Source organism: Pygocentrus nattereri, chromosome 28 (genome assembly GCF_015220715.1).
Source record: "Pygocentrus nattereri isolate fPygNat1 chromosome 28, fPygNat1.pri, whole genome shotgun sequence".
NCBI lineage: Eukaryota > Metazoa > Chordata > Actinopteri > Characiformes > Serrasalmidae > Pygocentrus > Pygocentrus nattereri.
This window is the reverse complement of record NC_051238.1, coordinates 25989469-26010997: the sequence shown is the minus strand read 5'-3', so window position 1 is coordinate 26010997 and position 21529 is coordinate 25989469. Positions and strand designations below refer to the sequence as shown.

The 21529-nt window shown below is 42.7% G+C and overlaps 1 protein-coding gene across 2 annotated transcripts in view; it reads left to right on the top strand.

Annotated features, from left to right (window-relative positions):
* Window positions 1-258: 258 nt before the first annotated feature.
* Window positions 259-21529, top strand: part of nol4la (nucleolar protein 4-like a) — a 73429-nt gene continuing 52158 nt past the window's right edge. The window contains exon 1 of one of the 2 annotated variants that reach the window (XM_017684562.2): window positions 259-926. In XM_017684562.2, the coding sequence (XP_017540051.1) occupies window positions 540-926 (387 nt within the window). In that variant the 5' untranslated portion in view covers window positions 259-539. The remainder of the gene's footprint in view (window positions 927-21529) is intronic. The other variant, XM_017684563.2, reaches the window with a different exon arrangement.

Genomic DNA, 21529 nt, shown 5'->3' with positions numbered 1-21529 from the left:
TTTTTCCCCTCCTCGCTGATGACAGCGCTTTCATCCAGGTGGGACCGAGCCCCCTCTCAGTCCCTCATGTGTGTGTGTGTGTGTGTGTGTGTGTGTGTCTGTGTGAGAAGGACATTAGCCGGGGTGGTCTGGGACAGTAAGCTGAGCGAGACGAGGCGGCTCTGCTAACAGGTGTGCGGCTTCCCCTCAAACGCACACACACGCGCGCACACGCATAGGCGGACTCTCTCTCTCTCTCTCTCTCTCTCTCTCTCTCTCTCTCAGCCTGCTCGGAGAGGAGGGTGGTCTCTGAGAGCGAGCGGTCTCGGGGAAATCGTCCTGTTAGCGGGACGGGGAGAGGAGGGGGGAGAGTGTGCTGTCATCTCGGCGGCAGGCTGAGGGTTCAGAGTTGGGCTGTGTTTGCGTTTCTTTTTATTGTTGTTATTGTTTCTGAGAGGACAGGGACGCGGCTCGCGCGGAGGGAAAGAACAAAAACAAGGAAAGAAGAAAAAGAAGAAGAAGAAGAAGAAATAAAGCAGCGGCAGCGGCAGCGGCGGCTCATGGCAGCGAAGAAAGCGTGCGCGGACCCGAGCAAGCGGAGCCGAAGTCCCGTCGTGCTGGAGGCGGAGATGTTCAGCGAATTTCAGGAGTGGTGCCTCCGCACGTACGGAGACTCGGGCAAGACGAAGACGGTCACGCGCAGGAAATACAACAAGATCATGCAGACGCTGCTGCAGAGCGACGAGGCGGACGGCGGCGTGTACGTGGACAACAGCCACATCAACGCCAAATTCAAGTTCTGGGTGAAGTCCAAGGGCTTCCAGGTCGGCAGCAGCAGCAGCAGCGGCGGCGGCGGCGGCGGCAGCAGCGTGTTGGGCGAGCACAACAAGAAAGGGACGGCGCCGGGGAAGCCCGTGCTCTACGTGCCTGTCAAGTCCACGGTAAAAGTGCGCTCTTTTCCTCTGTGCGTGTCTGCGTGCGTGTCTGCGTGCGTGTGCTGAAAACTCTCAGTCAGCCAGTCTGTCAGTCAAGCAGGTCTGAGGAACGGGGCGCCACGTCCCTCGCCTCGCTCGCGCTCCGAGACCGAGCTGCCATGGCAACGCGCGGTGCCTCGTGCCAGTCCCGGGCCGCGTATAGTAACGCTCTAGCGCCCGAGGGGGCACGCGCGTCGTCCTGCCAACAGGACGGCACGCGCAGTTGCAAATAATGTTGAATGGCATTGAACGTTTCATCTCATGCGCAGCCGATGTCGCATATGTACCCCCATGTGTGTGGTCGGGGGCGCGTGCCTGTGAGGGTTCCCGTTGACAGATGTTTTTTTTTGGGGGGGTGGGGGGGGTGTACACGGGCAGGAGTGCACGCGCTGGAGGTGAATATAAGAAGTAAACGTCAACGTTAATAAATAAACAGCGATATTACCGTGAATGTGTTATTTGTATATACAGGGCTACAGCGTTTGAGCGTCGCGTGCACTCCCCTTCTCCGGTGGGCACGTCACGCAGCGCACCCACATCCGTCATTCAACAAGCTGCTCCACTAATACGCTGACCTCTCTGAGCTCCTTCACGCGCTCAGCGGTCTGTTGGTCATGAAGTGTTGCGTTTATACGCCCAGTCTGAGGGTCCGTGGTCAGAACCGGACCGCGCGCTCGGATTTGCGAAGCGCGAGTCGCCGCTTGCATTGTCCTGCGCGCGGAGGGCGGAGCGGACGGCGGGGCCTCGTTGCCCTGGTAACCTACCTGCTCTGGTGAAGGGGGCGCGCGGGGCTGGGCGGGGCTACTCTCACCCCATCCCAGGACTGAGAAAGAAGTTAGCCTCAGTGAAACAGATGAATAGTGATGGGGGGATGAACGGAGTGGTTCTTGTGAATTTAAATGAGTTTAAATAGCTTTCTTGCTCCCTGTCACTCATGACCCAAAAACACGGGCTGAAGTAGTTTTGCTCATGTAATAATTTGGATAATAATAATAATAATAATATGCCTAACAATAACAACATTAATAGCAACAATCATATGTCATAATAATGTCGATAATCTTAACAACAATAATAACAATAGCTGTGATGCACCGACCTGATACACTGAATCAATATCAGCACTACGATTAAAATGAAGGGCACATTGAAGAAAAATCAATGCAATTTTAAAAACCTTCAACAGTATCGCTCAAAATCACGTACCTTAAAAAGATTTTTGGTGCATGCCCATCTCCGCTATGGGACTTGTATGTATGTTCATGTTTATGTACTTTGCTGCCATGCAAAATGAGACCCTTCTCAGGGCGCGTTAGTGCGTTTTGTGCTTGTACGAGTGGATCAGACACAGCAGTACTGCTGGAGTTTTTAAACACTGCATCCACTCACTATTACACATCCCTACCACCTTGTAGATGTAAAGTCAGAGACAATAGCTCCTCTGTTGCTGCGGTTTGTGTTGGTCATCCTTTAGTCTTTCATCAGCTTTGCCCAGAGGACGCTGTTGGCTGGATATTTTTGGTTGCTGGACTATTCTCAGTCCAGCAGTCACAATGAGGTGTTTAAAGACTCCAGCAGCGCTGCTGTGTCTGATCCACTTGTACCGGCGCAACACACAATAAAACACAACAGCATCGCTGCAGTGCTGAGAATGATCCACCACCCAAATAATAACTGCTCTGTGGTGGGCCTGTGGGGGTCCTGGCCATTGAAGAACAGGGTAAAAAGGGGCTATTAAAGCATGAAGAGCAACAGATGAACTACAATCTGTAATTGTAGAACTACAAAGTGCACCTTTGTGGTAAATGGAGCCGATAAAATGGACAGTGAGTGGAGAAACAAGGAGGTGTTCTTAATGTTATGGCTGGTCAGTGTAGTTTGGACAACTAATAATATATAATAATATACAATTATTACATATTGCAACTTCGAATAAAGACAATTAGCCCTCTTTCTCCTCTGACAGTGAGAGTGATCCACTGCTCCACTCCTCCGCTGTAGTGCACAATGCCAAACTGCTTCTGCGGTCCAGAGTGAGACGAACAGCCACCATTTTGTGCAGCCTAGTGCCCTGAGGGGGACCTGCTAACAGACCTCATCCTGCAGAGCAGGTGGGACCAACTCCCCCGACACGCCCTGCCAGAGAAATAAACACACAGATTAAGAACAATAAAGAGAGAACTAGTGTTGAATGACTATCCAGTGAGAGGGAAAACGCACAAACGGTTGTACTGAGAGGGGCGAAAGCTAAATAGCGAGCGAGTTTTGTCATAAACTGTTCAAAGCGCGTTTGAAAAAAAGCCTAAATGTTCTTTTGTGCTTGAATCTGTCGCCATTCCTCTTTCCCTTTTTGGAAAATACGCAAAACTACATTAGCGTAGATAAATCCTTGTTAGCAGATAATTGCTATGCAACCGTCTGACAGCTCCTGAGAGAGGCGGCTCCAGACGTGATTTTAATTTATAAGCGACTATTAAAGAGAAATGAGGCGTAACTCTGAACATAGTAACATCTCCTATAGCTGTTAACCCTGAGCACAGATGTGGGGACTCGAGCTGCAGGGCGGATGAAGCGTTTGGCCACACTGAGCGATTGTGACAGCAGTTCCGCTAAACCACAGATCATTCCCGACCCACAAACCACTGATCCTGAGCACCTTCAGTGGGGAATCAGAAGGGAAAATGAAGGGAGAAGGATTGTTAGAAGCACCATATGTTTTGTGCATCACTCTGTATTTTGCAAATGAGTGCTATCCACTGTTTATGCACTTTTCTGGCCTGCTCTCGGCAACTGGTGAGTCTACCTGTAGGCTGTAACACCCATCACACCACATAAATCTATACGGTACACACATAGTAGTCTGTCTACTCACTGCTCAGAATCTGCTGATCCGATTTCTGTGTGTACACTACTGTCTTTCAGCGGCATTATTGTAGCACCACCGAGACCTCTTTAATGCCCCAATTTGTTTAACACTTCATCAATCATTCCGTCCCTGCGCGGAGCCGCTGCGTGCCGCGCTCTAATACACCGTCCTGTCAGTGGATGATGCATAAGCTACATCTCAACCATGAAAAGCCGCTGTCAATCACACAGACGAGTGAGTTTGTCAAATGGGAAGCAGGCAAGAAAACTAGTAAATGGAACAAAACTAATACTAATCCAAAGGGCACTAAGAGGCTAAATGCCCCATCAACAAAAGAACTACCTTTGGATTTCCAAAGAAACCTTTAGCCCCATATCCCTACAGAGCCCTGCTGGTGACGCCCTGTATAAATAAAAATAATGTGTGGCCACGACTTAGTAAGCCATGGGAACGAGATAATTAAGTCGTGGCCACAACTTAGTAAAACGTGGGAACAAGGTCCTGATGCATGGCACGACTTAGTAAGCCGTGATCTCGTTCCCTCGCCTTGGCCACGACTTAATCATCTCATTCCCACGCCTTGCTAAGTTGTGGCCATGCATTAGGATCTCATTCCCATGAGATATAATATCCTATATTACTGTTATATTTCATCTTTTTACTGTGGTGCATGTTTGTGCAGTTTTACGTGCCAAGATCCCCCATAATTCGTTTTTACATGACCATTTCCACCCATTTAGCCTTTAGAATTAGAAAGGCTGTTTTTGTCTTTGCCTTTAAGACTGGCGTATGTAAAAGAGCTCTCTTCTGGCTGATGAAGATGCAATGCTGTCCTGCATTGTGCCTTATCCAAAAAGCAGCCTGGGTTAAAACACTCTTTATAACTTCTACTCTGATTTTGTAGCTTAATTCCCAGATGTGGATTGGGTAGACAGGGGAGCAAAACGAATGTTTTGAAGCTTTAACAATATCTCCTTATCCACCTCAAACTCTTTCATTTCAGAAAGAGAGGAAATGATATTCCATGATAGGAGTTTTCTTCCTTAAAAAGGAAATCGCATTACATTGCTTTCCTAAGTATTTACTGGGTCAAACTAATCACTACAGACGAAGCAGCATAGGGTGGGAAAAACCCTGGGGTGTTCCTTTAAAGAGCCATCCGTTGAAAATAATGCAGAAGTGGCTCATCTGTGGCATCACTCCAAAGAATCCTTTTTGGCTCTTTTATTTTTAAAAGTATATAATATGACATGAAAATATATCAAATGTGACCATCAATTGAAAGGTTCTTTATGAAAACAAAGGCGGTTCTTTTACATTTACGGCATTTTGCTGACGCTCTTATCCAGAGCGACTTACAATTTGATTGCTTTACACGGGCAGGCGAAGGTGGTGTTAGGAGTCTTGCCCAAGGACCCTTATTGGTATAGTGTAGGGTGCTGCCCAGGTGGGGGATTGAACCCCAGTCTACAGTGTAGAAGGCAGAGGTGTTACCCACTACACTACACCAACCACCATGGTTCTTCCATGGCATTGCTCCAAAGAACGTCTTTTTTTTTAAAGAGTATGATGCTGCATGAATATTTATAATGTATGTGACTTCAAACTAAACACTCCTCCTACAGCAATGTCCCAACTAAAGCATGAATCCAAACGCTGGTGGTTCACTACTTCCTCTTTTATCTTATAACACGGCAGTGAAGGGTTAGTCTAACTGAAATGTTCCTCAAAAAAGCCCACAGCCGTGCACTGGCAGCAACCCAGAGGTAACTTCCTCTATTACGGCCTCATGCAGGGGCCTACGTCTTTCCCACCAGTCAGCGTGACAGACAGTGGCTGAACCTAGGCACTTCTAGAGGAAGTAAAGCTGTCCACGGCGAGAGAGACTTTGTTCACATCATTTTTATTATCTCATTAATAACTGAAGCTGTAGGAAATCCCCCCTCCGACCAGCTCTGCGTGAGCACATTAAACTACAAACAAAGAGAGAATAGCAAACAGAAGTGAATAATTGGAAAGCTACAGGGAACTAGATGAAGTTACAGTACTAAGAGACAAGAAAGGTTCTTGTTATGAAGTGTTGGCTCAGTGCTCGCCAGGCCAATTCTGTGCTTTAAACAGTGTTTCTCTGCGTAACGTAGGCCCATGTATTTACTTTTGATCGATTTGAATTCATTCTGCATTTGTATTTGAGCTTTTACTCGCGTTTCTCTATCAGCGCAGATGTGAGTGAGCGTGCGGGTGTGTGTGCGCGCGTTTCCTGTTTCTGCTGTCAGCCATTCAGAGAGCGACCCATACACTCACTAGGGTTAGGCGGAGTGTCAGATAACATTTTAGATCTCTCACTCTCTCTTTCGATCTGTCGGTTCAGTTGAATTCATTAACCCCCTAAAATCCCAGGCTTATTACACACTAAGGCTTATTACTCAGTAACTACAGGGACCTTAGTGTAAACTGGTTGAGCTATTCTTAGGTTATAGAAGTGTGTGATAAAACTTGGCCCTGGCCATGGAAGAGGTTAATCTGTATTAGCCTGGCCACATACAATTACAATATTGCTGCCAAAGTATCACTGAGAGAATTGATAGAACTTCTCATATTGGTTTTCTAAACCCAAATCACGTGATTTTCAAAGATAAATCACTATTGGCATCGTAGTTTAGTCCAGACTAGGCTCAATTCCTGTGTTGGAAACTGATCCTTAGAGACTTAAAACTATCGTTTAATATGTTATGTCATGTTGTGTAATGTTGTGTAATGTTCTGTGGCACAGCACTGTATCCCACAGACTCATCAATTTGACAGTATTTACAGTTTTAGATACTTTTAGTTTTTTTGATCCGTTAAAGTTCTATCACTACAATTCCCAGCAAGCATTACGGAAATGCTTCATACAAACCTTTGATGAAGGTCCAATCTTGTAAAGCATAATAAACACAGACTCAATATTCAGCTTCCCATTGGTAAAATAAGCGTCTGTAATTTTTAAAAGTCCTTTAGTTCCTTCTATCCTCAAGATACGTCATCTGAAGGGTCCTTTACTAGTCCCTAAACCAGAAAATTCTCTCTAGACTATTGTGGCATCACTGTAGGAGGCGGGCAGGCATGTTTACAACTAGAACTGATTACATTTTTGGACCAAGAGACGTAGGATTACTTGGAATAATATCTTGTTACATTAACATGTATTAAAAGTTAAGAATATACCTTCTCCTAGAAAGTTTCCAAAAAAGTTGCTGATTTTTTTTGGCAATGAGCGTCAAGAACAAACAGCTTTAAAGGTGCTTCTCCCTCTCTTTATCTTCACATCTCCACAAAACACAAAAACACAAAACTGTCTTATTCAGCAACTCCTGGCCAGGCTCCCTCCTCTCAACTGCCACCACCAACACCCCATCACCCCCCTAAGACTTCCACTTCCTTTAACTCCTCCCCATCCCCCCTGCTCCGGGGGAGAGGGCTTGCGGGGCTGCTGTGGTTTAGGCTAAAGCTCCAGTGCAGCGTGGCACGCACAGTGGGGAGGATGGAGGAGGCCCCCTCTGATGCAGCTGCTCCCTGGGTGTGCCAAGTTTCACTACGAGAGAGAGGGGGTGGGTATGGTGGCAGAGCACAGGGGGACCAAAGGAGGGTAGGGCGGGGGAGGATGGGCAGGGCGGGGGAGGAGGGGGGCAGGGGGTGGCGAGAGGGCATCTGTGTGGTTTTAAGTTAAAGGGGCGCAGAGGGTTGGAGAGGAAGTGAGAGAGAGAAAAGAAAAAAAGAAAGACAGGCTATTCTCAGAAAATGCAATGAACACTATTGAAGTGATAATGAAAAATCTAATTTCCACAGTTTTCCCAAATGTAGTTCAGCCAGGACGTTAAGTGCCCGACGTTTTCTTCTTCAGCTTTGCCCTGGAGCTATCAGGCTAATTCAACTAAAAGGTAAAGAAAGCTTATGGCCATTGATAAGCATTGTGTTAACCATAAGTGTGTGGTATTAGGCCCAGTATAAAAGAAAGCTGGTCATTTGAATCTGAGGTTTGACACTGCTTGCGTGTCCCCTTTGGCAACAATAAAATCATTTTATCCGTTGCCACCTGTACAGCTGGAGTTTCTGTGTGCTACCGTCTTTCCTATCACTATATAAAACATGCACAAGGCTTCCTTTCTTGTTTAAAGCATTGTTGTTTCCAAATGAGCATGCAAGCCCATTCATACCAGTAAGCGCTCATTATTGATTTGTTTAATGAGAGTAATGATAAAATGTGACTGATGTGTGACAAACACAACAAAAATCTCAGAATTTTGGGCATTCTTTACATATTACAATATTAAGAAAAGTCATTATTAATAGAAAAGATAAAAAAAAGAGATAAAACAAAAGTTAAAACAGCAGAAAATGTTTGTGTCAGCCTTAAAGATTTAAGAGACTGTGTTAAACATGGAAAATATACTTTTTGACCATAAAGAAAAGCAGCAATTCATTTATATAATATCTGTAGTATTATAGTATATTTTTTTTGTTAAATGTGTGCAAAAAAACACACAAAACATAAACTGTTTTGAATTTATATGGTGATATAGACATTTCTCAGTGTTTCACCTAGGAGGATTAATTGTAGCACAGCGTGGAAACTAACCTCGCCGGGTGGAGGTTGTGCTTCAGCTTGGCTAGCTTTCACTGAAAGGTGCTTACATGCTTCCAAATTGTATTATATTGCAGCATGTACATGACGCTATATTCCAATATGTGAATATAACAGCTCATATACCCCAACTCTGAGTGTTCATTATGAATCTCTCCATTTGCTGTGAAAATTCATAGATGGTGATGCTATGGGAATATAAGCAGATGACACAAAGCACATTCTACTTGAATCTGTTGATGTTATTTTACATCTGTTTGTTGTGAACTGTTATAAATAGTGAACTGCTCTCTAGTACTTTTATCAGTAATAATGGTCAAAGTATTGTTTTGTTGTAAAACAGTCGCAGCCACCTTGAAACCAAACTTGTGCATAGAGAATCGTTGATGTGCATGCGGATTAGCATTTTGCTAGGTAAACAGAGAGACAGAGAGATAGGGAGCAGGCAGAGAAGGAGGAGAGGAGAGGAGTAGCTGGAGATAATAGCTGAGAAGTCTTTGGCTAGTTTGGCCCAAGCAGTAGAGTAGAGAAGTAGAGAAGATGAGGCTCAGATCATTCATGAAATCATTAAATATGCATTTCTTGTTGTGTCAATAGCTTCATATAGACTGTTACAAGTGCTGCTGGATCCACTTGTGGGACATCACATTCTTTTTCAGCTCTGAATGCGCTTCCGTTTATCATTTAGCACTCCTTGCGCTCGTCCCTGCAGTCCCCTCGTTTCAGCAGTATTTTATTGTCTCTCTCTCTCTCTCTCTCTCTCTCTCTCTCTCTCTTTCTTTATTTCTCTCTCTCTCTCTCCAGACTATCAGGAAGGCTCTCTCAGTCTCCAGCGTGGGGGTGCAACCTCGTTTATCTCTCATTATGCCCTGATTAGAACACTGAGAGGAAGAGCGTGCACAGGCGTGTGCATGCGCATGCACACACACACACACACACACACACACACACACACACACACACACACACACACAAATACACAGTCCTGAGCCCAGAATCACAGATCACATATAATTCCACAATATCCTTTCCTTATGGAATCCATTCCCTTTACTTATGGAAAAGAACTAGGGGAATGTCTGTATGATTCCTAAAGGATTCTTCAATTGGGACATATACTATAAGGCACTGCATGAGAATTATATATTACTCCCTCCAGGAGGTGAGGAACAGTTTGAAAACCACCGACTTTGTTATTATTACAAGTTATACTTTGGGATACATAGTGATATTGGTATCAGCAGATATTTGCCTAAACAAATGAACAGCATCAGACAGATGTTCAGATATTTTTCAAACCAACATTTGTCGACATATTTGTAGTCCAGAAGAGCAGAACATTACGGCTTCACTGGACTGCTGTGCTAAAATAGTACTGCTTTTGTAACCCTACAGAAATAAATGTAAAATGGTTCCATAATGCTAATCCAGGTAGATTTAGGGTCTGTACACACTTGGTATAAATAGATTTTATTTTAATGTTGAGGGGATCAAAATCGAGAGGCTACGATACCAGTTCTGTGTAAAAGTTTAATATTTCATACATAAAACTGGGTAAACTGTACTGCAAGTTAACATAATGCTTTATAGGTCAAAATTAAAACACAAAAACAAACAATATTGTTAACAGGAAACATGGGCACTTTGTAGTGTAGATAGATAATGATCACATAATGTTGATACAAATAAAAGGTATCAACAGCTCAGTGCATATAAAGGTTTCTCTTAGGATGTTACCCTCTGTTTTAGCCTGTACTAATGCAGTTTAATGGAAAATGTTATCAATAAGTTATGTATTTTTACTTTTTATGACGTCTATCATTCTACCCTTCCAAATAAAAAAAAAATCCCCCTGATTGGTGTCCCCCTTGGTATCAACACCTATCTCAAGTGATCTGATTATAAGTGAACTGTGAGATGTACAGCTGTTTACACCTGTGTCTCAAATTCATTTCCAGTAAACACTACAAATGTGGGCATAAGTAAGCCTAACCATTTCCAGTGGTATGAGATATCGGATCACATTGCATCTCTGAGACACTTTGCACCGCGTTGACACTTAGCGCTGTCCACTTATGATCATATCGCCCAGGATGCATATTATTGCCTGGTGTGAATTGAACCACTATATCCAAAATTGTTATAAATGGATATGCAGCATGTTGGAATGTAACTCTTCAGGTTTTATATATTACTACATTAGTGCTATAGAAACCCCACAGTTTCCTATTGTACTACTACAGTTCTTTGTTGTTTGGGACTTGTTGTATGTACACTGCCCACCACACAAAGCAGACGATCATACGCAAGCGCTACTGCCATCCACACAAATCACATTTTATATTGTGACACAGCTTTTATGATTACACATGCAAACAATGACTATCTTTACTGGAGCCGATTGTCCGGTCATCCCCTGCATTTTTCCGTATGAGACAGTAACAGACGAGCAATCTGGTTTGCACCACTCTCATGCTTAACACTGACTCAACCGTTCGCTCATTCACATTCCCCCTGTCTACCTTTCATCCCACTCACTCACTTCTCCTGAACAACCGACAAAAAGCAGGCCAGTTGATACATTAAAATAGAATCTTTTTTTTTAATGGGGGGTGGGGGGTGCTGAAAGATTTTAAGTGAGGAAAATGATGGCTTTCAGTTTCCATGCCAACGGAAGCAGAAATATCCTCATCCGTGTGTGTGTGTGTGTGTGTTGTGTTAAGAGCGTGATGCCTCACAACACTGGCCCATGGCAATAGCACATAGACCACAGGTGCCTTATTAAAGTATACTTAATTTTTTTCCTTTTGCACTTCATTATCGTTTATATATCTGCTAAAAGAAACAAACTCATTCACACTAATCTCTGCATGTTTCTGTAGTAACTTTTTAGAAGCTGTAGAAGTTGGTAGGCCTTAATGACCAGCTCTTATGAAATACATCAAATATATTTTCCTGTGCAAATGTGCAATTTTTTCATGATTCATTGGCTTTAGATTAGATTTAAAAGCATTTTTTGGTGAATTGAGAATGATTCGATACACTAAATAGCAATGCAATTCAGTGATTCAGTAATTTTACTATAAAATATAAATTATATATAATATGTAGTTAACTAAAAGATACCCTCTCGAGCAAAAACTAAATCAGTTACACAGCAGTGCTTTTAGTAGGTGCTGACTGCACTCCAAACCTTTTATGTGTTTAAAAGTATTCACATAATGAACATTGGATTGTCAGAGTCAGATAAAATTAATCAAAACCGAAATAGGTAATTCCTGAGTGATTCGTAAATCTCTCGTGCTCCATCATTTGCATCCAGAGTTAGCTTCTGAATGCTGCCTGAGCCACCAATGCACTGTGGAGCTCAAGCCTAAGGAGAATGTCACGTGTATTTGTTTATATATCTCACATATTCGTGTCAACAAATTTGTTTTTTTCAATAAAATTGCAGTGTCAGTCCGATGCTGCCAGAACAATAGAATGAATACCTAGAAATGCCTTTGAAGCAACAATGGAGAGACGCTGTTAGATGCGTCCATTAGTGTGACTCATCAATACACACACACACACACACACACACACACACACACACACACACACACACACACGTCATCTAAACTGCTTATCCTTCTGGGTTCATCGATACACATTTCCTTTCAATTTATAATGAGATTTCTTATGATAATCAGATATATTGATCTTTCACAAATACCAAAATTTGATTTTCCCCTTAGTGAGAAGTAACAAGTAGGTGCTCAGACTGGAGGCTCAAGTATGCCCAGAACATCTCTGTCTGACGCTGAATATCTGTGTGATCACTGATAGCCAGCGGCAGCCTTGACTCATTTGGTGCCCTGGGCCAATTTTTTACTTCTATACTGATAATGATATTTTACACAGTTTTCACTGAGCATTTTTCGCTCTCCATTGCTGTTCATACGCTGGTGGATAAAACTCTGTCAAGCATTTTTAACAGATGGTTAACCACAATAGCAGACTGGAGCAAGAGAGAGAGACGTCTGCCTCAGGGCTCTGGGTTCCAGCCCTGCAAATGCAAAACACACACGGACAGCTACAGCTTTTCCAAAGGACTCTGATCTCTTACGTTTCTCTTTCTCTGTCTGTCTGTCTCTGTAACTCTCTCTGTAAGACACAAACACAAAGCCGAACTAGTTAACTGCTGTTAGCATCAATTATTAGCATCTTCTTCTTCTTTCGGCTGCTCCCTTAAGGGGTCGCCACAGCGGATCATCTGCCTCCGTCTTGCCCTATCCACTGCCTCCTCTACTTTCACACCAACCATCTCCATGTCCACCTTCACTACATCCATAAACCTTCTCTGAGGTCTACCTCTTCTCCTTCTAAACAGCAGCTCCATCTCCAACATACTTTGACCAGTATATCCACTATTCCTCCTCAACACATGTCCAAACCATCTCAACCTGGCCTCTCTGGCTTTATCAATTATTAGCATCTACAGGTTAGAAAACTCTGACAACAAAAAGAAGCAAAGCAGGTTGTGATAAGTGATTACAACCCCAATTCCAGTGAAGTTGGGACGTTGTGTAAAACAAATAAAAACAAAATACGATGATTTGCAAATCCTTTTCAACCTATATTCAATTGAATCCACTACAAAGACGAGATATTTAATGTTCAAACGGATAAACTTTTTTGTTTTTTGCAAATATTCACTCATTTTGAATTTGATGCCTGCAACACGTTCCAAAGAAGTTGGGACAGGGGCAACAAAAGACTGGGAAAGTTGAGGAATGCTCAAAAAACACCTGTTTGGAACATTCCACAGGTGAACAGGTTCATTGGAAACAGGTGAGGGTCATGATTGGGTATAAAGGGAGCATCCCTGAAAGGCTCAGTTGTTCACAAGCAAGGACGGGCGAGGTTCACCACTTAGTGAACAACTGCGTGAGCAAATAGTCCAACAGTTTAAGAACAACGTTTCTCAACGTTGGAATTTAGGGATTTCATCATCTACAGTCCATAATATCAACAAAAGATTCAGAGAATCTGGAGAAATCTCTGCAGGTAAGCGGCAAGGCAGAAAACCAGCACTGAATGCCCATGACCTTCGACCCCTCAGGCAGCACTGCATTAAAAACCCACATCATTCTGTAACGGATATTCCCACATGGGCTCAGGAACACTTCGGAAAACCACTGTCAGTGAACTCAGTTCGTCGCTCCATCTACAAGTGCAAGTTAAAACTCTGCCATGCAAAGCGAAGCCACATATCAACACCACCCAGAAACGCCGCCGGCTTCTCTGGGCCGAGCTCATCTGAGATGGACTGACGCAGAGTGGAAAAGTGTCCTGTGGTCTGATGCGTCCACATTTCACACTGTTTCTGGAAATCATGGACGCATCTCTGATGGTGTGGGGGGCTGTTAGTGCCCATGGCAGGGGTAACCTGCACATCTGTGAAGGCCCCATTAATGCTGAAAGGTACATACAGGTGTTGGAGCAACATCTGCTGCCATCCAAGCAGCGTCTTTTTCAGGGACGTCCTGCTTATTTCAGCAAGACGATGCCGAGCCACATTCTGCACGTGTTACAACAGCGTGGCTTCGTAGTGAAAGAGTGCGGGTACTAGACTGACCTGCCTGCAGTCCAGACCGTCTCCCATTGAAAATGTGTGGCGCGTTATGAAGCTCAAAATACGACAGCGGAGCCCCCCGGACTGCTGAGCAGCTGAAGCTGGACATCAAGCAGGAATGGGAAAGAATTCCACCTACAAAGCTTCAACAATCAGTGTCCTCAGCTCCCAAACACTTATTGAGTGTTAAAGGAAAGGTGATGTAACACAGTGGGAAACATGCCCCTGTCCCAACTTCTCTGGAACGTGTTGCAGGCATCAAATTCAAAATGAGTGAATATTTGCAAAAAACAAAGTTTATCCGTTTGAACATTAAATATCTCGTCTTTGTAGTGAATTCAATTGAATATCGGTTGAAAAGAATTTGCAAATCATCGTATTTTGATTTTATTTATGTTTTACACAACGTCCCAACTTCACTGGAATTGGGGGTGTAATTAGCAAGTATGCTCACAGAGCTTGAATTGAACATAAGATCAACCATCTCTGGTTTACCCAGCGTCCTTTCATTTACCAATCATTTGCATTAATGCTAACAGTTTTGCATGGCGCATTTGCAACTCGAGGGCTGTATACGGGTTAGACAGTGCTTTTAGCAACCAAACATGAAACCATCAGATTAACTTTGAAAGACTTAAGAACAAACACTTGAAATATTTCTTAGAATTGCTCCCAACGTCAGAGCCTTTTATCAGTCCTCTATATCTGTAAGTCTTTACTTCGCAAATCGCTGCTTTCTCTCCATTTTCCTGTTTTTTACATCATTTGATTGACATGTTTTCTTTTACATTGTGTGTAAATTTGAATTATGAATGGACCAAAACAAATTACTCAAAATGACTTGGACGTAAGTCTGGTTCCACTGGACTTACAGTAATGTAAAGTGTGTGTTTTTTCCTTCTCCTGTAAAGTTGCCATGTTTTGATCCGACAACAGCGAAATACATTGTAATTGAACAAATGAGAAGTTAATCTAATTCTCTTTAACATCAAACTTGATCATGAAAACTAGCCAGAATGCGCTTACCTAGATTGTGGGGTTGCACTGTAAAAAAATAACTTGAAATAATTCAAGCTGTCTTAAAATTCTGACTTTCTAAACTTTAAATAATAAGTTAATATGACATAAAACACAGATCACTTATCTGTTAACTTGCTATTCAAAATTCAATGAATTCAACAAAATTAAATTTTAACTTCACTCAAAATTTTAAGTTGAAACGAGATGTTTTACAGTTCTCTTGCTTGATTCAATAGTTAGCCAAGAATCTAGCTGCATAATAAACCATCTATTTAACAAACACTGCTTTATTTAGCAGGCTGACTATGAATGCTTCTTTAAAACTGTGACCCAGTCATAGTTGTGTGGTACAGTTTTGTAGCATGACAGACTCATGATTTTGAACAAAACTCAACATTACAGAAGTGCATGAGATGGTGGAAATGTTCATGAAAGCTATTTGTTTAAATTTAAGTTATTGACAGTGATAACAAAAGCTTACATGACATTGCAACAAAAGGATAAAAGCCAGACATGCAGGCTTCAACCTGTCAATAATGTAAACGAAATTTGTTGCACAACAAATAGCCTATGTAATTACATAGCGTGGCATAGGAAAATGAAGGCAGTACCTGGACAGCTAAAAGTTCAATTGACTTTTTTTCTCTTTTAGGACTGCGCTTGGATTTTATGGGACTAAAACAAACCGATTCTGATTGTTCCACTCTCACACAAGCACACGCGTCGCTTGATTGACCCACTTCAAATCTTGTCTTTTGTAAGTGAGAGGCCTCTTAGTCGGCAAGGCTTTTAGGGTTTTAGAGTGATCTGATGGGTGATCTCTCCTCAGCTCTCCTCTCATTTTCTCCAGTTTCTTTTTCTTTCTTCACCTCTCCTCTTTTCTGCTCTCCTCTCATCATTTCTCCTGTCCTGACCCCATCTCTTCTCACCTCTTTTTGGCTAAGCTCTCCTTTTCTCACATTTCTCTCATCTTCTCATGTCCTCTCTTCTCCTTTTCTTCTCCCCTCTCATCTCCTGCTTTGCTCTTCTTCCCTCCCTTTGCTCTCCATTTCTATTCTCTCCCTTTTTGCTCTTCTCCTCTTCTTCTTTGATTTCCCCTTCTCTTTCTTTCTGTCTGCTTTTCTTCTCTCCTCACTTCTTCGGTGAGAGATTTTGAATGCTCTAGTAGCAGCTAGCAAGTATTCATTCAGTGTGTGAGTGTAAATGGGAGTCTATGGAAGTATCAGGGAGCATTGATGTGGGTGGGAGAACGAGAGAATGTGCTATCCAAGGTGCGTGTCTGATGTTGTATGTGGCCAATTTATAGTGTAGGAATGGGTGCCTGTTATTATGCAGTTATGTATGTGTTTGTGGTTCATTTGCCCATGAGCCCAGATAAATATGTGTGTTTTCTCCATATTTATCAATGGGTATGCCTTGGGACTTAGCTTGTGTGTTACTTTCTGGCCGTGTTGTCTCTGTCTGAGTGTGTGTGTGAGAGAGAGACAGAGAGAGAAGGAGAGAGAGAGAGAGAGAGAGAAGGAGAGAGAGAGAGAGAGAGAGAGAAGGAGAGAGAGAGAGAGAGAGAGAGAGAGAGAGAGAGGGTCGCTGATGGCACTGCTCTGCTTTTCCTCCCTTCGGCACCCTCTCTCTGTTGCCATGGAGAGACAGTTCTTTTCTCCCATAGGAGGAGAAATTAACACCATTTTTAACTGGCTCCAGGGCCTCCCCCCTGCCAGAGAGAGAGAGATGGAGAGAGAGGAAGAGAGAGAGAGAGAGAGAGAGAGAGAGAGAGAGAGAGAGAGAGAGAGAGAGAGGGAGCACTGCTCCAAATACACAACCCTGCACACACACACACACACACACACACACACACACACACACACAGAGGCTCGCTTGCATGTGCACACCTACACAGATTACCACACACACAGCCCGGGTTCATGCTGCCAGCTTTCGGTTGAGCTCGCTGAGCGGATCAGTGTGTGTGTGTGTGTGTGTGTGTGTGTGTGTGTGTGACAGAGAGAGAGAGAGAGAGAGAGAGAGAGAGAGAGAGAAAGAGAAAGAGAGAGAGAATAAAAGCTTTCCACATCTCTATTCTGGGAGGATGCTGCAGTGGGACAAAAGAGCATCTCACCCCCCCCTCTACCCCCATATCTCTTGCACTCTCTCTCTCTCTCTCTCTCTCTCTCTCTCTCTCTCTCTCTCCCTCTCTTTCTATCTCTCCCTCACCATCTCCCTGTGTATAATTAGCCGCTGCAGTCTCTCATTAGCGTTTGTGGACCTGTCTTTCTCTCCGGCTGTCCGTCCCCCCTGCAATTACGCCATGACATCAGGGTCACATGACCCCACCAACATCTCAGCACGTGCTGTTAGCATTATGGGGGCTGTGCCAGATCACAACCGAAGCCAAATAACTGGACAGAAATGCTGTTTTACATTTCATTAACACACCGCTTGCATCTATTTGGCTTTACTACCTGTGTCTAGGGCTGTTTTCAGTAATCAATTAATCGATTCACTGTTACTTGATTAATCAACTAATCAGGTCATTGTTTTTTGTGATTCACACTCATTTTGTACCTTTCACAGCAACGTCATAAAAAGTTATACCTGTGTGCTTTTAAGATGCAGCAAAATGATAGAGGACACATCACCCCCGTCTTTTCCTGTAGCGTACTGCTATCTGTCATACTGACCGTGTGTCACTGTCACAAAAACCTGACTTTTCTTTCAGTATTTGAAAACATGTCCTCCTCTATCATGAGCATTTAATGATGAACAGACCTATAGAAATAGTCCGGAATAACTAAAGCAAATGAATGGACCAACAGAAATGGCCCTAAATAATATAAAGTTAAAATTACAAATGACTAATTACACCCCTTAAACTGTGATAGGTTTACAAGAAGTAAGCTTGTTAATTATTATTTACTTTTATACTATTCTCTAAGACCTCTAAGACCTACACTGTTATAAATAAAGATGCTTTTTATAAAATAAAGACTTTTTTTTTGTTAATCAAGGTATGAACAATGTAAATGTACCCTGAAAAGTACAACAGTGGTTTTAAGGTCCAACTGTGCATCCTATATAAGTTGTTTCCAGGTGAAAAGTCTGCATTTGCATCATTTTGTAGCCTAATGTTTTAAACCACAGCAGTAAAATAAAAAGCCTGGAGACAAGACAGAATCTATGGAGTCGATACAACATGTAAAATATGATTTCCATGGATTATGGTACAATTACCTTCCCTGACTAAAGGTACTGAGATGTACACTTGAGGGTACCCCCAAGCCATAAGAGAGGTACTGCCCCAGCGACAGTCTGGAACCTTTATTTCTGAGAGTGTACTTTGAGTGCTTTATTTAGAAAGAAATAGCCAATCACAGTAAACATAATTTCACAGGCCTGTGACTACTGTGAACAAGACACAGCCAGTTATTAAAATCGCTGATTAAAATTATGAATCGTGTTTGAAAGTTCGAACTGAACCACGAGCCCTTCGAGCTTCGAGTACAGCTCGGCTTGACTCGCCATCCTTCAAGGCGCGTGGAAGACAAGCGTGGAGAATGTTCTCTGTACTGGAGCCCAGGTGGAGGAATGAACTCCCACTGGCTGTCCGAACAGCAGAGTCTCTCACTGTCTTCAAACGCAGACTGAAGACCGTCTCTTCACACAGAACTGAGTTATATGCTGCACTTATATTTTATTGTATTGCACTGTGTAGTGTAGTTTACTGTATTGTAGTTTATTGTATTGTATCTTATTGTTATTGTATTGCATTGAATGGCTCAGAGTTCTGCGTTCAACTCTGGTTCTTTTTCTCTCGGTGTCTGCAGTGACTGTGTTTCTAGCAGTATCTGAGCTCAGGACCGTCTTTTTCTCTAAGCTATTGGTAACTAGCAAAGATACTTTCTCTAGATTGACAAAGCACTTCTTGTAAGTCGCTCTGGATCAGAGCGTCTGCTAAATACTGTAAATGTAAATGTAAATGAAAGCATAGAAATTAGCCAGTAGTAAAGGTCCAGAAACAACCAACATAAAATCTTTGTCAAGTCTGGCCTGTTTAAGTAAAATTGGGAATCTCAGCTCTTCGTCTTGGGGATCTTTATCCACCAGTTTCATATTAGCATGCTTAGTCCATCGGACGGGTTGTCTGCTAGAATTATTAAGCTTCCATGCTTATACTTGCGTCATGCAGTTAGCTGTTACATGACTAACGATAATGTCAGTCAGTAAGTGTGATGTCATTACAGGAATTCAAACTTGTTACAACAAAGGATTCACATTACTGTGATGTGCTACTTTACAAATTACTCCCAACACTGATTTGCATATATATATATATATATATATATATATATATATATATATATATATAAAGTTAGCACCATTTTTCCTTCTGGTATAAGTTGTAACAAAGTTACAAAGTTAAATATAAACATATCAATATGAAAAGTAATTTTAAACATTATTACAGAGCATGTTTGTTTTTAGGTAAACACATTGACTTTTTCCATAATGAACCTTTCTGACTAATTCACTCAGTTAATTGCTGCAGCCTTAGAGTTCAATCACACCTTTTTCACACTTTCCTGAGTGCACTCCTTTTCATTGTTGCAATGTGCACCGCAACCAAAAGGCACTCCTCTAGCTGGCGCAACATGCTTTGCATTTTTAAAGCACTCACCCTCCACAGCTGCCCAGTCAGTATTATGGACACCTTCTTTCCATTCAGTCGTCCAATGTGCAGGAAAAGCTAGTCACACTCGCCACAAAGGAGACCACAATCTGGATGTGAAGCAACAAATTAGCAGCAAATGCTTAGTCTACCTGCTGATCTGTTCGTCTGCCATGCCTTGCAGCATGCTGCTACCACTAGCCATACATAAAGCATGTAATGCTTTATTTTGGAGAACAAAAGTGTATCATTAAAAGGAGCTTAATTGACAGTGAAGATGAGCATTACAATAGGAAATTAATGACAGAGAAGAAGTAAGTAATAGAGCAGAAAGTGAGCGTGATCATAGCTGTGATAATGATTGTATATATTAGAGTGAAATGAAGAACGAGGTGGGGAAGGCAGTCTGTTACAAGTAGAGGAGAGCAGCCTGAGGAATTTAGGATATAGAAAGTGCTAAGACAAAGAGAAAGAGAGGGAGAGAAGTGGGAGCGAGAGAAATGGGAGTGAAAGAGAATCAGAAAAAGAGGGAATAAAAGAGAAAGTTAAAAAGAGGGACAGAGAAAGAGAGACAAACAGAAGGAGAGAGAGAGACTGAGGTAAGAGGTAGAGAGACAGTGAAATAGAATGAGAAGGATAGAAAGTAATCATGGATAGAAAAAGAGAGGAAGAGACAGTGAAATAGAAAGTGAGAGAGAGAGAGAGAGAGAGAGAGAGAGAGAGAGAGAGACTGAGATAAGAGGTAGAGAGACAGTGAAATAGAATGAGAAGGATAGAAAGTAATCATGGACAGAAAAAGAGAGGAAGAGACAGTGAAATAGAAAGTGAGAGAGAGAGAGAGAGAGAGAGAGAGAGAGAGAGAGAGACTGAGATAAGAGGTAGAGAGACAGTGAAATAGAATGAGAAGTATAGAAAGTAATCATGGATAGAAAAAGAGAAGGGGAGACAGTGAAATAGAAAGTGAGAGAGAGAGAGAGAGAGAGAGAGAGAGAGAGAGAGAGAGAGAGAGAGAGAGAGAGAGAGAGACTGAGATAGGATGAGAGGGAGAAAAACGATGAAATAGAAAGAGAAGCATAGAGAGTAATAATGACATAGAAAGAGAGAGGGGGAGACAGTGAGATAGAAAGAGAGAAGGAGAGAGATAAAGAGGCAATGGGACAGAAAGAGAGAAACTGAGATAGGAAAAGAAGGAGAGAGAGATAAAGAGACAGAAGAAGAAGAAAGGGAGAAACAGTGAGATAGAAAGAGAGAGAGAAAGAGGGAGAAAGGTGGAAAAAGAAGAAAAGATTTTGAGTTAGAGTGATAGAAAGGGACAGAAACTGAGAAAGAAAAATATAGATAGAGAGAGATGGGAAGAGAGAGAGAGATGGGAAGATAGAGAGAGAGAGAGAGAGAGACAGTGTGATAGAGAGAGAGGCGTAATGTGGATTTAATGAAGGGGCTTCATGAACTAACAGAGAAAGGGAGGAGGGGAAGGGAAAGCACAGATGAAAGGGGAGGAAAGGAAGTAGTGAAAGAAAAAAGAAGACTGCGCTCCATCATTCTCTGAAAGGTGGGCTTTTCCACTTTTCCATTTGCGTCCATTCTCCCTACTGATGGTCTGGCTGGAGGAGATGACCTGTTGTCATATTTGCAGTGGACTGATCTGAATGCGGTGCTGTTGACACAGTCCCATCCACACACACACACACACACACACACACACACACACACACACACACACACACACACACTGAAGTTGACTGCCCCTCACCAGCACCTCCTCAAACATACATTACATGCCTGA